The sequence below is a fragment of the Herpailurus yagouaroundi genome, unplaced genomic scaffold, assembly GCF_014898765.1.
Source record: "Herpailurus yagouaroundi ecotype Mexico unplaced genomic scaffold, PumYag 159, whole genome shotgun sequence".
NCBI classification, from domain to species: Eukaryota; Metazoa; Chordata; class Mammalia; order Carnivora; family Felidae; genus Herpailurus; species Herpailurus yagouaroundi.
In genome coordinates, this window is record NW_024412400.1 from 28,883,230 (window position 1) to 28,900,308 (window position 17,079).

At 37.0% G+C, this 17,079-nt stretch overlaps 1 protein-coding gene across 4 annotated transcripts in view; it reads right to left on the bottom strand.

The window, feature by feature from the left end:
• NPHP3 (nephrocystin 3) overlaps positions 1 to 17,079 on the bottom strand; it is a 44,810-nt gene that overhangs the window by 10,148 nt on the left and 17,583 nt on the right. For all 4 annotated transcript variants that reach the window (XR_005792059.1, XM_040480206.1, XM_040480208.1 and 1 more), the window contains exons 9-19: positions 15,951 to 16,124; positions 13,868 to 13,971; positions 12,532 to 12,646; positions 11,941 to 12,084; positions 11,370 to 11,467; positions 9,697 to 9,799; positions 9,210 to 9,292; positions 6,530 to 6,668; positions 4,714 to 4,878; positions 3,231 to 3,325; positions 2,089 to 2,211 (exon numbers count right to left, since the gene is read on the bottom strand). Coding sequence is in view for 3 of the 4 variants with exons in the window: in XM_040480206.1 (XP_040336140.1) it covers positions 2,089 to 2,211; positions 3,231 to 3,325; positions 4,714 to 4,878; positions 6,530 to 6,668; positions 9,210 to 9,292; positions 9,697 to 9,799; positions 11,370 to 11,467; positions 11,941 to 12,084; positions 12,532 to 12,646; positions 13,868 to 13,971; positions 15,951 to 16,124 (1,343 nt within the window). In the remaining variant the exon portion in view is untranslated. The remainder of the gene's footprint in view (positions 1 to 2,088; positions 2,212 to 3,230; positions 3,326 to 4,713; positions 4,879 to 6,529; positions 6,669 to 9,209; positions 9,293 to 9,696; positions 9,800 to 11,369; positions 11,468 to 11,940; positions 12,085 to 12,531; positions 12,647 to 13,867; positions 13,972 to 15,950; positions 16,125 to 17,079) is intronic.

The following is a 17,079-nucleotide window of genomic DNA, read 5'->3' on the forward strand; positions in this document are numbered from 1 at the left end:
TTAATGTAATGTGCTTATCAGCAGAGCTCAGCCCATAGTACACACAGCCTTCTTTCTGCTCATCTAAATTCTACAGCAGAATCCAATTTCATCCATCTTTCCAGGCCCGCTCAGATGTTCCTCTTTGCCAGCTGCTTTCTTCTCTAAATCCCACTTTTATTACAGCATTATCTTTTTTTTTTGTAATTTATTTATTTTTCAAGGCATAGCTGATAAACAACTATTAATTTCAGGTGTACAGCTACTGATTTGAAATATGTATATACAGAGTTCCCCCTATCCCCAGTTTCACTTTCGGCAGTTTCAGTTACCAGTGATCAACCACAGTCCAGAAGTAGATGATCCTCCTTCTGACATATCATCAGGAGGTCAATAGTAGCCTAAGGCTACATCACAAGCCTACTCTATTCACCTCACTTCATCTCATATCATGTGGACATTGTATCATCTCACATCATCACAAGAAGGGTCAGTCAGTCCAGGAAGATATTTTGAGAGAGAGAGAGAGGGACCACATTCACATAACTTTTAGTATAGTATAACTGTTATAATTGTTCTATTTTATTATTAGTTATTGCTGTTAATATCTTACTATGCCTAACTTATAAATTAAACTTAATTAAAATTAAAATTAACCATAGGTATGTATGTGCAGGAAAAAACATAATATATATTGGGCTTGGTACTATCTGTGACTTCAGGCATCCACTGGGGGTCTTGGAACATATCCCCCATGGAAAGGGGGTATTGCAAAATGATCACCACAATAAGTCTAATTAACATCTGTCCCTACTGCATGGTTACAGAATTTCTTTTCTTGTCATGAGAACTTTTAAGACCTACTTCTTTAGCAACTTTTAAAGATGCAGTATAGTATTAACTATATAGTCTTCATGCTGTACATTACCTCCCCATGACTTAGTTATTTAATAACTGAAAGTCTGTGCCTTTTGACTCCTTTCACCCACTTTAACCCCTTCCCTACCCTCTGCCTCTGGCAACCACCAATTTCTTCTCTGTATCAAGGGCATGTTTGTTTTTTTTTTTTTTTTTTTGTAGATTCCAGATATAAGTGAGATCACACAGTATTTGTCTTTCTGACTTCTTTCATTTAGCAAAATGCCCTAAAGATCTGTCAGTGTTGTTGCAGATGGCAAGATTTCATTCTTTTTTATGGCTGAGTAACATTCCATTGTATGTATGTATATGAATGCACACACACACACACACACACACACACACACACACACACATTTTCTTTATCCATTCATCTATCAATGGACACTTAGGTTGTTTCCATATCTTGGCTATTGTAAATAATGTTGCAATGGCGCACATATCTTTTCAAATTGTTGTTTTTGTTTTCTTCAGATATATTCCCAGAAATGAAATTGCTAGATCATATCACAGTTCTATTTTTAATTTTTTGAGGAACCTCATACTGTTTTCCACAGTGGCTGCATCATTTTACATTCCCACCAACAGTGCACCAGGGTTCCCTTTTCTCTGTATCCTCGCCAGCATTTGTTATCTTTTGTCTTCTTGATAACAGTCATTCTATAGGTGTGAGGTGATAGCTCAGTGTGGTTTTAATTTGAATTCACCCAACGATTACTGATGTTGAGCATCTTTTCATATGCCCGTTGGCTACATGTATCTCTTTTTTTGAAAAATGTCTATTCAGATCCTCTGCCCATGTTTTAATCAGATTCTTGTTGTTATTGAGTTGTACAAGTTCTTAAATATTTTGAATGTTAATTCCTTTGCATATGTATGATTTGCAAATATTTTCTCTCATTCAGTAGGTTGCCTTTTCATTTTGTTTATGATTTCCTTTGCGGTGCAGAAGCTTTTTTAGTTTGATTTAGTTCCACTGGTTTATTTTGTTTTTGATGCTTTTGCTTTTTATGTCAGATTCAAGAAATCACCACCAAGACTGGCATCAAGCAGTTACATACTATGTTTTCTAGGAGTTTTATGGCTTAAGGTCTTAAAGCTAAATTAAAAATGCCATTTTTCTTTGTTACACCGATCAATTGTTTAAATCTGTTTTTCTGGGGAAAGATGTTCTCCAAATAAGTTTCTTACCTTTTATAAAGGTTTTGAGACACAAAGAGATTGAGAAGGCAATCATGTAACTTCTGTTTACTTCCCTGCTGCTGAAAAAGCCAAGGGAGTTCATCTGCACTTCTCCAAGTCACTCGGTCCCGACTGTTAGAAGGGAAGAGACAACACTCAATAATACCTTCCAACAATGATATTGCCTCAAAAGGCAAATGGTGAAGGAAGAAAAATGTATTCTCTGACTCTTTAAGTGTAATTAAAAAAAAATTTTTTTTTTTTTGTTTTTAGTTTGAGACAGAGAGAGAGAGAGAGAGAGAGAGAGAGAGAGAACACGTGAGCAGGAGAGAGGCAGAGGGAGAGAGAGAGAATCTTAAGCAGGCTCCATGCTCAGCACAGAGCCTGACATGGGGCCAGATCCCATGACTCTGCGACTATGACCTGAGCCAAAATTGAGTTGGACACTCAACTGCCTGAGCCACCCAGGTGCCCCTAAATATAATCTAATACTGAGAAAATTATGTCAAAATCAGAAACTCTGTCAATGTAACTAAGAAAATAAATAAAGTGATATTAGGACCATCAATCAAACTCTCAAGGTATTTTCTTAAAATTGAACTATTTAAAAAACTCTCAATCAACCCAAATATACACACATGGATATACACAGACACACATTTTTAAACTACTAAAATGGAATAAAATGATAATAATAAAATAACCCTACACTGATTTCATGTAAATCAATTTAAATCTTTAGCATAATATTAAAAGACTGACTTACATAATAATCTTTATAGTTCTTTTGACATTACCAGAATAGGGAGAATATTTAATGTTTTTTGTAATAATTTAAAAAAAATTTTTTTTATTTCAGAGAGAGAGAGAGAGAGTGAGTGAACATGAATGGGGGAGAAGGGCCAGAGGGAAAGAGAGAGAATCACAAGCAGGCTCCCTGCTCAGTGTGGAGTACAACGCAGGGCTTGATCCCATGAACTGTGAGATCATGACCTGAGCCAAAATCAAAAGCCAGACATTCAATCAACTGAGCCAACTTATTATTACCTTTTAATAATTAAATTTTTATACATTAAGTTATAAGCTTAGGAAGAGAAATAAAGACAAAGATAAAATGTGTTACAGAAGAACTATATGGATATTTATAATACCTTAACTGCATGGTAAAATAGTTGATTAGCTTTTGCCTGTATGAAGAAATAATGGTGGGATCTTCCATGTATTCCAGTCTCACTGTTTCCCAAGCCTGGAAAAAAAATAAAAAAATACTGTAGTCTATTTTCTGTTAGTCACTGAATATCTAAAAATTAATTTATAAATAGGAATTTATAATTATTTCAATTTTACAGTTGTATAATACAGATGACATAAAAATATTTTAAAATTCAGCATACATTTATGTGATAAACTGACATGAGAATAAAAATCTCCTGGAGGCACCTAAAACACAATTTAATTCAAATTTCTAGTTAGTGCAGAAATGTGGAGTGAAAAAGTACTAAAAAGGAATTTATTTAAGCAATACACAATAAAACAGAAAGATGAGCCTATGATAAGATCACAAACATTTCACACCTACAAATACAATGCAGCATACTCACATGAAAGACTTTAACTTGCATTTGTATACACATAAATCAACCATGGCATTGCAGATGATAACAATTATACTAGTCAGTATTTCCTAAACATTCACTACTATGTGCTAGACATCATGTCTAGGACCTCATTAGGGTCAAGGACCATCTCAACAAATTCTCTTCACATACCCTGTAGTAAGCTGGAAAAATCTACCCACAGCTTACCGAATTTACCCAAGGTTACACAGCTGTTAAACTGTGAAGAGCTGGATTGTGAACTGAGGCATACTGACTTACTGAGTCCAAGCTCTTGAAGCGTAAATAATTACACTAGCAATCAACGGAATATAAAATTGAAAAAAAAAATATTTTTTCTCTTTTGGAAAGAAACTACTTTGTAAAGTACTGTAGTTCCTCTTTATCCCCAGGTTCACTTTCTGCAATTTCAGTTACCCATGGCCAAATGGGGTTTAAAAGCAGACACCCTTCTGATATTATGGTCAGAAGGTCAGTAGTAGCCCAACGTTAGGTCCCAGTGCCTATGCCATTCACCTCACTCCATCTCATCATGTAGACATTTTATAATCTCAAGAAGGGTGAGTGCAGTATAATAAGACATTTTGAGAGAGAAAGAGACAACATTCCCATAATTTTTAGTACAGTACATTGTTATAATTGTTTTGTTTTATTATTAGTTATTGTTGTTAATCTCATACTGTCCCTAAATTATAAATTAAACTTTATCATGGGTAGGCGCGTGTAAGGGAAAAAACATAGTTTATATAAGGCTCCGTACTATCCTGGTTTTAGGCATTCTCTGGGGTTCTTGGAATGTGTCTCCTACAGATAAGGGGGGGCTGTTGTAGTAGCCATTTCATAAACGTACTTTGTAAGAATAATATTAGCCAAATTTTACACTTAACCTAAAATCACTGCAAAAGCAATTTTGTAATGCCAAATTTAAAATTTCAACTTTGTCTTATAATGGAAACACTTAAAATAGCATGGGATGTTGACATTTATAGTTAAAAAACCTTATTACAATAACATCTACCTGTAGATGCTGAAACTTGAGCAAGCCACAACCATAAGTCAACAAGCACATTTTGTGTAAACTGTGAATGAGGGAGGTCAAGACAGCCCAGGACAGCTCAGGGTAGAGTTCCATCAATTCTGATTCACTCACACCATTGTGACTAACATTTATGAGGCAGAGAATCTAGGTAGAGAAGTGAATTAACAATGATCATAAGCCACCTCTGTAAGTAACAAAAAGCCATTAAAAGGTTATTAACTTCTTATTCAAACTTATTGTTCAAATGATTTAATAAAGAAACAGATTTCTTAGATTAAAACATACTTTCCAAAAGCCATTAATCAAGAATAAGATAGTGTATATAGTAAATCTAGCATGCCAAAAATAACACACAGAAAAAAAGTTTGAGGACAATTAAAGCCTCAGGAAACAGATTAAAACTAATGACAAAGTTCCAATTTTGGGACAATGGTAGAAGAAAATAGTTCTTTTACTATAGATGCCTGTTAATAGAAGACAACATATAACAAAACATCTCTAAAAGTACAGCTGAACCTACAAAAAAGAAATCCCCCAGGTGCCAGAAGTGAATAGGAAAGTGAACATCAGAGGGCTAAGGGCTGGAGCTGCTGTCCCTGGGGGAGGTGGGGATCTAGGACAGGCAACCTTCCCAGTAACTCAAATGCTTGGGTTTTCACACCCACAGCGGGGATGGAAGGTGAGCCCTTAAACCCGGTAAGGGGAGGAGTTGGAACTAGAAAGCTTGCCAACACCAGGGATCCAAAAGCTGTACCCTCAGTGAAGGGGTGCATGAGAAAACATCATCCCACAGACCAACCATATATGAAAGCTTACTTTAAAGCTCTAATAGTTAAGACACCATGGTATTGGCAAGGAATGAGCAAAACTGGAACAGAAGAGCTCAGAAAACAAAGTCATGTTAATTTGTTGAGTGTGATATCCAAATTAGCAGAAAAGATGTACTCCAGAAAAATGAGGGGCGCCTGGATGGCTCAGTCAGTTAAGCGTCCAAATTCAGCTCAGGTCATGATTTCGCGGTCTGAGAGTTCGAGCCCCTCGTGGGGCTCTGTGCTGACAGCTCGGAGCCTGGAGCCTGCTTTGGATTCTGTATCTCCCTCTCTCTCTGTCCCTCCCCCACCCATGCTCTGCCTCTCTCTTTCAAAAATAAACATTAAAAAAAAAAAATGAAAAGTTAGCTAACCATATGATAAAAGATTAAAAAGTAGATTCCTTCCTCACACAATAAACAAAAATAAATCCTCAAGATAAGGACTTACATAGAAAGAACAACACTGTAAAATATTTTAAAGGGGAAAAAAATACACAGGAGAACATTTTTATGATAACAAAAGATTTTTTTTGACAATAAAAGATTTTTAAAATAAGATATAACTGGCATAGGCCATAAAATAAACTGTTGATAAATCTGACTTCATCAAAATAAAACTTTGTACAATGAATGATACCAAAAACTTAAGACAAGAAACAAATAGGAAGAAGAATTAATTTACAAACTCTGCAAAAAAGAGGATTTGTATTTAGCGACTCAATTAAAACTCAAGTAAAAAGGCTTGGATCAGCAAACCACATAAAAGGAGACAGGAATCACTAATAAACATGAACAGATGAAAAATCTCAATGATCATGAGGAAAATGCAAGTTTCTTGAGATACCACTTCTGGCCACAAGCACACTATGGTAGCCAGCATTCCTGTAGATGCTTGAAACATACTTAAGCACACATTTAAAAATAATTACTATTTACTTCAATTCACACATAAATGCAAACTTCTATGAGTTTATTACCCTTTACCTGTTTCATGAGTTCTTTATCCATATCATTTGCCAGGGACTCCTGGATAGATCGCAGAGCAAGTCTGTATAATGAAATAGTATCTTGACACTGGAAACACTGATGAAGGATTTTATCTAAATTGCCTGCTCTCCCAGCACTGTTGGAATTGAGAATAGGTTTAATTTCTTACAGACAGCCAACATCTGTGAAAAATCTAGGGTAGATAAAAACAACGTGGTCTCTATTTTTTATACTTCAACTGATTAACAGAAATTCAATAAAACATGATATAGGAAAATGGTACTTTTATGGGGCTGCCAGCATCATCAAGTTTATTTTAGTATACAGTTTAACTCGATGCAGTAAACACGTGCTGGGGACTTACTATATGTCAAGCAATTACTGCACATTATGGAACACAGAAATGAGTAAGACAGGCTACCTACATACAGGAAGCAGGAAAAGAATTATAAGTAAGTGTTATTAGTTAGCGATGCAAATTAAATTTGTTTAGAGCCAGGATTCAGAAAATATCAGGCTAAGAAAATCGGAAAATAGGGTGGTTTTAAAATATTACACAATATTTACCAATAGTTTCTTTTTTCAATATGAAGATATAGAGAGAGAAGAAGAAAAAAAAGGTCTAGAGTCTAATTAGACCTTCTAAAGGTCTAATTTGAGATTTCTTTCTAAGTCAGCATGAAGCCATTTGAGATTTCTTTCTAAGTCAGCATGACTGTACACAAACTTTGCTTAAACCAAAAGCCTGATTTATGGCTCACAAAATATTCATTGTACCTTGCCTTATAAATAAGTAGCCTAAAGGAAAGCCATCTTGTCCTTAAGATGTCAATCAATGCTCCTACACTCTGCATTCTGACATTAAAACTCATGATTCCTGCCTATGTTAATCCATAATTTTTTGAGCTTTCACAAGATGCAAAAACAGTATATAACCCTGTAAAAACTGTTCATTCTTCAGAGAACTTTCTTTCCTGTGAAGATCATGTTTCCTAGGGAAGGTGTCCTACTGCGGGCTCGAGTAAAACTCTCTTCGGGCACCTAGGTGGCTCAGTTGGTTAAGTGCCGGACTCTTGATTTCGGCTCAGGTTATGACTCATGGTTCGTGAGTGGTTCATGAGTTTGAGCCCCACATCAGGTTCTGTGCTCAGAGCGTGGAGCCTGCTTTGGATCCTCTGTCTCTCTCTCTCTCTGTCCCTCCCCAACTTGTTCTCTCTCTCTCAAAAATAAATAAATGTTAAACTTTAAGAGATTCTAAAAGGTTTGTTCATTTTGTGTCAACACTCTTAAAATAGCTAAATTCAATAAATGTTATGAAATGTGTGGAAAGGGACTCACACTCTTGAGCCATACTTCTGCAAGCTGTTGATGTTCACAGTGGCCAGATGGACTGCCAAAACTGAAAACAGTGGGAATATCATGGGCAATTCAAAATTTTAGAAGATGTTTTCGTTTCCAATTTGGTGCTCAAGATGGGAATGTGGAATTAAGAGACACGAGTACCAGGGGCACCTGGGTGGCTCAGTTAAGCATGTGACTTTGGCTCAGGTCATGATCTCATGGTGTGTGAGTTCGAGCCCCACACTGGGCTCCTTGTGGAGCATGGAGCCTCCTTGAGAACCTCTCTCTCTCACCCTCTCTCGCTGCCCCTCTCCCACCCATGCTTTCTCTCTCTCAAATAAACATTAAAAAAAAGAGAGAGACAAGAGTACTAGATTCAGTGTCTAGAATATGAGTTGTACTGGGATTACCATCTATTGTGATGATCATCAGAACCATATTCATCTTTTTTACCTCTGGTTGTGAAGAGTTGAAGTAAGCTGAGACTGTACTGAAGAAGAAATGTAGTTACACTTTGTAAGGCTTACCTAAAGGGAAATGACTAATGGATATCATGGATATCTGTTTTTAAAAATTTTTTTTAAATGTTTATTTACATTTGAGAGACAGAGAGAGAGAGAGAGAAAGAGAGAGAGAGAGAGAGAGAGAGAGAGAGAGAGAGAGAGAGAGAGAAACAGAGCATGAGCCGGGGAGGGGCAGAGAGAAGGAGACACAGAACCCGAAGCAGGCTCCAGGCTCTGAGCTGTCAGCACAAAGCCTGACATGGGGCTTGAACTCATGAGCTGTGAGATCATGACCTGAGCCAAAGTCGTATGCATAACTGACTGAGCCACCCAAGTGCTTCAACTAATGAATATCTGATATAGAAGAATCCATTTTAGGATGAAAGGTTTATCAGGATTTTAGAACACAGACAATGAAAAATTCCTACATACCTACCTACTAATATTTAAGGATACCTGAAATAACATTTGTTTGCCTCAGTTGCCTGTCATTTTCCCAAAGCTAGGGGCCTCAAGCAAGTGACAAGAAACACTCATGGACCCCAAATAAGAGCAAAGATGGCCTTCTGTGGCAACCCCCAGTAGGGATATGGTAAGTGTGATGAAAATTAGACAACTATATCCAACAAGTTATTATAATTCATGGGCTATCATCAATCTGCAGTCGCGAGTCACATTCTCACAGGGTGTTAGTGTCACTGTTAGAATCAACAGAATCTGATATGAGTGGCACAAGAGATTGTCGCAGTGATCAGCTCTCGGTTTCCCAAGACAAGGAAGCAGTCTGCAGCAAACACAAGACATGCAGTTCATGTAAGCTCGCCACCACTTACCGCGCCATCACTTTGCCGAAAAGGGTGACATAAAGGGCATTGCAGGTTGTAGCAGAACGACAGTGTCGCTCTAGCTTCTTCTCCTGTACCAGTTTACCAAAACACAAAACAGACAAACAAAAACAAAACCACCCTGGAATTAAGCGGTCTTTACTATGGAGGCGTCAACAAATATCCCTGGCAGAAATGACATGGCTCCTGCCATCACTGGCATCACTGCCATGTGGTGGGGGACCGCAGATGTGGTTGGAATGCATATGTTCTTCTGCCTTTAAAAACACCTGGTTAATAAAGTAAAAGTTAAGCCCCAAAAGGTTTTTATTGCTCCTTCTATATTTGTTAAAGAGCAAATGCATTTAACAATTATTAGACTCCAATTTCTCTTAACACAATAGAGAGTTCCTACGTTGAATTTTAAGTCTCATATAAGGTGTCTTATAGGACAGTCGATAGAGAGTAAAAGAGCAGTAAAATTAAAAACACTTACCTGCTCTTTACTCAATTTAACGTCCATAGAGTGGCATTCTGCAATTATAATAGATTTTGCATCTTTTGGATTTAGAGGATCAAGATGAAGTGTAGGCCACAACCTTTTATTTAAAGGAAAAAAAAATGAAATTCTCTTCTAATACAACTAAAGCTGTAATCTACCCAAACACAAGTCAAAGTCCATTACAAGAATTAATTTTTTTAATTTATTTTTATTTTTATTTTATTTTTTAGAAGATTGATTTTAACTTTTTTTTTTTTTTTAATTTTTTTTTTCAACGTTTATTTATTTGTGGGACAGAGAGAGACAGAGCATGAACGGGGGAGGGGCAGAGAGAGAGGGAGACACAGAATCGGAAACAGGCTCCAGACTCTGAGCCATCAGCCCAGAGCCCGACACGGGGCTCGAACTCACGGAGCGCGAGATCGTGACCTGGCTGAAGTCGGACGCTTAACCGACTGCGCCACCCAGGCGCCCCTAACTTTTTTTTTTTTTAACGTTTATTTATTTTTTTTTGAGACAGGGAGAGACAGCATGAATGGGGGAGGGTCAGAGAGAGAGGAAGACACAGAATCTGAAACAGGCTCCAGGCTCTGAGCTGTCAGCACAGAGCCCGACGTGGGGCTCGAACTCACGGACCGCGAGATCATGACCTGAGCCGAAGTCGGATGCTTAACCGACTGAGCCACCCAGGTGCCCCAAGAGTTAATTTTTTCTATTGCCTTTGTAATACCAGCAAAACTAATCTCAGTTAATCTTATTAGGTAATATTTGATTCTTTTCTAACATGCGTATCATTAGTTTCAGCAATCAATCCCAACAAAGACTTCTATTTTTTAATTATTATTATTGTTTTCATGTTTATTTTTGAGAGAGAGAGAAGAAAGGCAGAGCGCAAGGAGGGGAGGGACAGAGAGAGAGGGAAACACAGAATCCAAAGCAGGCTCCAGGCTCTGAGCTGTGAGTACGGAGCCCGATGTGGGGCTCGAGCTCATGAACCATGAGATAATGACTGAGCTGAAGTCGGACGCTTAACCGACTGAACCACCCAGGCAACCCCAACAAGACTTTTAAATAGTGTATACATTAGGCAGCAAAGTGGTAGAACATTTCCAGCTCTATGTTCTATACTATTAATAAAACTAAACATAGGTATTGTATTCGTGCCTATGAAGATAGTACAAGATAGCGTTTGTCCACAAATTACTCGTAATCCGATTGGAATTTAATCATCCTGCAACATGCATTCTCAATGCAACATGCATTCTCAATTTTCTCATCTGTAAATTTAACTGCCTGCTAGCCATCACTACTTGGAGCTACACCTGGCAACTCAAATCAGCCATGTCCAAAAACGAAATTTCTAACCTTTCCTCCACAAACTTTCCCATCCTTTTTGTTCCCCATTTCAGTTCACAGAGCCACAATTTACTTAATTTCCCAAGTCAGAAACTTGGGGGCCGTTCAGCTTTCCCCTCCTTGACATCCCAGATCTAGCCTCCCACCAAATCCTATAGATAGTATCTTTCTCTTGAATTCATCCACTTCTCCCTATCCTCACTGCCACTTATATGAAAAACATAAAAACACAAACACGTATCTTTTAAAACCTTTCCTTGTTTGTACTTAAAACACTTCAGTAATCTGAAAGAGCTAAAGTTAGGTCATACCTCCATGCTGGAGGGCATGTTTCCACATTCACAGAAACAATTACTCTTACATTCACTGGCAGTGGATCTATCAGCCATTTCATGTGTTTTTCCACTTGCTTAAAATATAAAAACAAAATTCATTCTATTAATTCAAAATATTTCAAAACAACCCAATAATAGCTCCCCAAGTAAAATGAAATTCTCATTACATCTCTCATTATTATCGAGGATAAAATCTTTTTTTTTTGGATGATTTATCTCAGAATATTAAAAGACAAGTGGCAAAATACTATTATTACTGACACAAGTTCTGGACACTTAAGGAAATGTCCAGGCCCTAAAAGTATGTCAAAACAAACAAATTTGTTAATTGGTGAATTCAATTGGTCTTTCCCAATAAAATACTAGTGTCTACTGGCATAAAGAACATATTTTATCCACATGCTTCCTCCCTAGAAATTAAGCAGAAATAACAGAACCAACATCAACATTTTCTTCTCATAAACATATTTAAATGCCTGCTATAGCCATTACTGATATTTTTGTTTCTTTCTGAGAGTATCATTAGGTTACAAAGTGAAAACAGTACCTGAACTTGATCTATAGAATCAATAATGATGATGATACTGCCTTGATGACGGGCAGAGAGTTTTTCTAGCCAACGTGGAAATTCTTCTAGAAGCTTAGCAGGATCCAGTGTCAGAGCAGATACTGACCAAGAGTGCTGCATCAACTACAAGATGAAAACACACACAAATTAAAGTAGTTGCACGTTATCACAGTTGGTGGAAATTTCTATCCCTACTTTTTAAACCAAACTTGAGTAACCAAGAGGACCCAACTGCATCAAGTATTATTTTTAACTTTCTACAAATCCGAAACAAATGGGTAATATTGAAAATTGAAAATCATTGGGTACTTGGCCCCAACGATTTCTGATCCTAAATAAAAATTCTGACAGTTCTGTGGGGCGCCTGGGTGGCTCAGTCAGTTGAGTATCATCTCTTGATTTTGGCTCAGGTTATGGCCTTATGCTTCTGTTCACGAGATCAAGCTGCATGTCAGGCTCTGGGCTGAAAGCATGGAGCCTGCTTGGGTTTCTCTTTCTCCCTCTCTCTCTCAAAATAAATAAATAAACATCAAAAAAATTCTGGTAATTCCAAATCATGCCACATTATACCTTTAGAGTTAGCCGTTTAATAATCAATGAAGGCTCTGAGCTGGTTGACATGGGCCTTCCCACAAAATGAGAAAGAATTAGCGTGTTAGGGGAGTTCTTCTGTTGCAACTGAATCCTGAAAGAAAAAGACCTTTTATAAGACTGATAAAACTCATTTGTTATCAATACAAAAAAGAATTCACAATGCATTAAACATCAAATGCTACCTAGCTCTCAGCAATCACCTATCAGTCACTTTTGAATAAACATGGGAGATTTCCATCTTTATTTCACTTTTAGATTGTTTTAAATAAACCTTTAAAAATTATAGGTTCATTTTAATTAAAAATTGATGTTAACTAATGGAAACCAACATAGTGTACACTTGAAGTTAAAGTATTAGTGAAATGAGCATTAACCTTTAACTAAAAATATATTAGAGGAAAAAAGGAAGTTTCTTTGCTAGGTAGAAAAATATTATTTTCTAAAAAAATATTATTTTCCACTAAATAAAAGGGCAGTAAAAGAGGAAACAACACATGCTAATTCTTCAATGTAAATCATAATTATGAAAGAAAATATTCTAATTGTTTTTAAATAATAGGAACTAAAATGAAAGTAAAAGAGAGTTCATCAGCGTCTATAACCCTTAGTCCCTAATTTGAAGAATGACTTTACATTCATAATACAAGTCATCCTTTGTTTTTTTTTTTAACATTTATTTATTTTTGGGACAGAGAGAGACAGAGCATGAATGGGGGAGGGGCAGAGAGACAGGGAGACACAGAATCGGAAGCAGGCTCCGGGCTCTGAGCCATCAGCCCAGAGCCCGATGCGGGGCTCGAACTCACGGACTTCAAGATCGTGACCTGAGCTGAAGTCGGATGCTTAACCGACTGAGCCACCCAGGCACCCCAAGTCATCCTTTATTTTGATGTACTTTATGACTTATTTCACTCTAAACAGTCTGTCTTTGTCTTATTTCAAATATTAAAATCCCAATGAAACTTTTAAGATGAAGCTGATAACTGAAAACAAAGGCACATCCCCTGTAGAATTCACCTAATTCTATTCCACACTGACCACTCCCTCACACAGCAGGTGCTTGGCTGTGACCCACATAATTAATATAAACAATCACAAATGCTCAAATTTCCAATTCCTTTCTCATTCTGTATTCTAACATCCAAATTGTACACACTTCGGGGCATGAACCTATTATTTTATACGTTTTTGCTTTTTTTAATGTTTAGTACAGACCATGCAGGAAGGCAGGCAGGCAATAATACATTTTGTTGAATGAGTTCAGTAATTCGAATGATGACAATGGTAACAATGTAATTGGACTGCATCATACCACTTTGATAAAAGAAGGGACTTTCCAGAACCTGGTCCTCCAGATACAAGAAGGGGTGGAATTGGTGCTGGTGCCGCCACTAGATCATTAAGCCGTTGGTAATACTAGAAACAAAAATGAATTTAAATTGCAAGGAAGCATACACCTCTTATAATACTAGAGTCAACTTCTGATCATCCTCTGAAATCATTAGAGAAAAGCTGCATGAGAAAATGAAATCTACTTTCACTTAGTCAACAGCATCCTCATAATTGCTTATTTTTATGGCTGGTTAAATATGCCCAAAATAGTAAACTAAGAATGAGTCCCAATTTTTTCTACACATAGTGCTGCTATAAATTAACGGATGAGAGACAACACTTAAGATCCCCATTGGGTTTTACAACATTTAGATTTTGCAGAATGCTGCAGGAAGGCCAATGTTTTGTCCTGTATTCCCTAAACCACAGAAAGTATCACAGAAGGCTTTGAGGGCGTCAGCAGGCATCCTCAGTCTGCTGGTCAGAAGAACACCATCCTACACACCCCCACAGTTTCCAGGGATTTCTGAAAATGGGTCCGAACAAGAGCAGTTTTGCGTGGGCCCTTTATCTGAGTCTCCCAACCTGCCACGGAGAATCAGGTTAGGACAGACTGCCTACCTGAGATCTTTCTGAAATTAAGTGAGCTCTCGGCAAAGTCCAAGAACCCATATATCTCAGGCTTTCCCCAGACACTAAAAAGTTGTTCAGAGATAAAAAGGCCACACTCAGAAATCAAAAAGTACCTCAGTATTTACTGGGGACTTGGTAAAGTTATCTTGGGGGTTGAGATGTTATTAAATGTACCAGTGGTCTAAATGACAGCAGATAAGGAATTAAAAGAATTTGTAATAAGTAGCTTGTGGTTAGCTTTAGGGAAGCAGAAATTTCTAACAACTACAATAAGTTACTATTTGGTATAGTTTTTCAATCAATTTTTGTTTGCCATATTATGAACACAGAATATATTCCCCAGGAACTCAAATTATTCTGATAGCAATGGTGCGTCTCAAAAAGCAAAAGACTTCATTGATTTAGAACCCTGTAAATCCTAACAACTTAGTTCATGTTCCCACATAAAGCCCATTTATAAAACCATAGTTCCCAAGTTCAGACTACTTGCCATAGAAGAAAGAGCATAGGATTAGGAGCCAGAAGATCTAGGTTCAAATCCCAGATCTGCAGTCTACTCCATGTGTGCTCTCTTAGGCAAACTGTAACATGAACTTTAGGTTCTTCAATTATGAAATAATGATAGCAATACCTCTCTTATAAAATAGCATATTTTATATGCTATATAGTTACATTCATCATGTGCCAGGTGCTGTGCCGAGTGGTCGATGTGCTTTACCTGGCTGAGTCGTCCCAACAACCCTGTCAGGTAGGTAAACTACTAAATCTCATTTTACAGACAAGGAAGTCAAAGGTCAGAGCTTAGTAAAGATCACAATCCAGAGTTAGGAAATGGTGGAACCAGGACATAAACACAGACAGTCTCAATTATAAAATTTCTATGCAAATACTGCTGCTAGTGACAGCTAGGATAATATTCTTTAAAACATTCATTCTTACATTAATTTTTAAATATTATTAATTTTTTTGAATTTGGACATAGATTGTGTACTTCAAGTTCCATTAATTTTTTTAGATATCTGAGGATGCTAATGAACTGATCAGCCTATTGCATTACCTACTGTGCTGTTTCCTGAATGTTTGACATTTTGATTCCTCCAAGCCTTGGAAGAATAGAGAGCCTTACGAGTTTTATCAAGTTTCTTAGCTATCCTAAGCTTGGTTTGGTGAACTTCAGATGGTAACATAAAGAACATGTAGTTGATAAGTCCTCACCTGTAACTAAAAATGTTTGATGTTCATAAATATAGTTGAACCTCACTTTTCTTTCATATGATACAAAGTTAAGCATATGCCTCAATATGGATAATCAAGCCACGAGGACAAACACTAACAATTATGAACCTTGACTATATTTAGGTAAAACCACAATTATAACAGAGTCTTAAGTGGTGACTGATCTTTGTTGGAACAATACTCCAAATGCTCACTTTGTCAAATCCCAATTCGTGGGCTGAATTTGAAGCCTGTTGGAAAGTTTCCATTTGCTCTTGTTCATCATGTATGTCCCACAGAACATCACCAAAATCATCTTCTTCCGGAATAGAATCTTCACTGCCCAAATCCTTAGTCTCCATGTCTGTGTTCTCAAAGCCCAGGATGTCCTGAACACCAAGAGCAAGCACACGAAAGTGAATAAAGAACTTAAACATCTTGTAGCAGTGTTAGCACACAGGCCTAAGGTGGCCTTCACTTACTGAGGGGGACAAGTCCAAACCTATGGCCTTCGTATACTACCAACAAGAACAAATATAAAACCATAAAAAAAACATGAGTTTAAAAATAAAGAAATATTAAAATGATAAACACAAAGATCTTTCTCTTTTATTAAAAATAGAAGGGCATTTGGGGCCCCCAACTGGCTCAGTCAGTAGAGCATAGGACTCTTGATTCTGGGGTCATGGGTTCAAGCCTCACACTGGGTGCAGAGCTTACATTAAAAAATAACTGGACACCTGGATGGCTTAGTCAATTGAGCCTCTGACTCTTGATTTCAGCTCAGGTCATGATCTTAGGGTTGTGGGACTGAGCCCTGTGTCAGGCTCCAGACTGAGTGTGAAGCCTTCTTAAGATTCTTTTTCTCCCTCTGTCCCTCTCTCCTCCACCCTGGTAGTGCACGCTCTCTAAAAAAAAAAAAAAAAAAAAAAAAAAAAAAAAAAAAAAAAAAAAAAAAGCAGAGCATTTGACTCCTCAGGGATCTATTTTCTGAAAAATGTTACATAATATTCATTTATATCTATCTGGAAAACAATTTTAAAAATTGTGATAATGCTTAAAAATATGCTGCTTTACATTTTTGTAAGAATTTAATTCCTAAGATTGGGTTTCTTGATATCAAATATTTGTGTTGTGATTTATAGTCTTTATATCACTGAAAATATGTTGTTCCTCAAACAGTAAAGATGGCAAATATGTCCACTTTCCTTTGCTGCCATTTATTTTGCTCAGTTAATTTTATTTAACTGTGGTCCTAAAATTCACAAGATTGTTGAGAAGATAAAAATTGATGTTAATTTTTATACTAAAGAACACTGTACAAAATGTGTTGCCAGAAGTCAT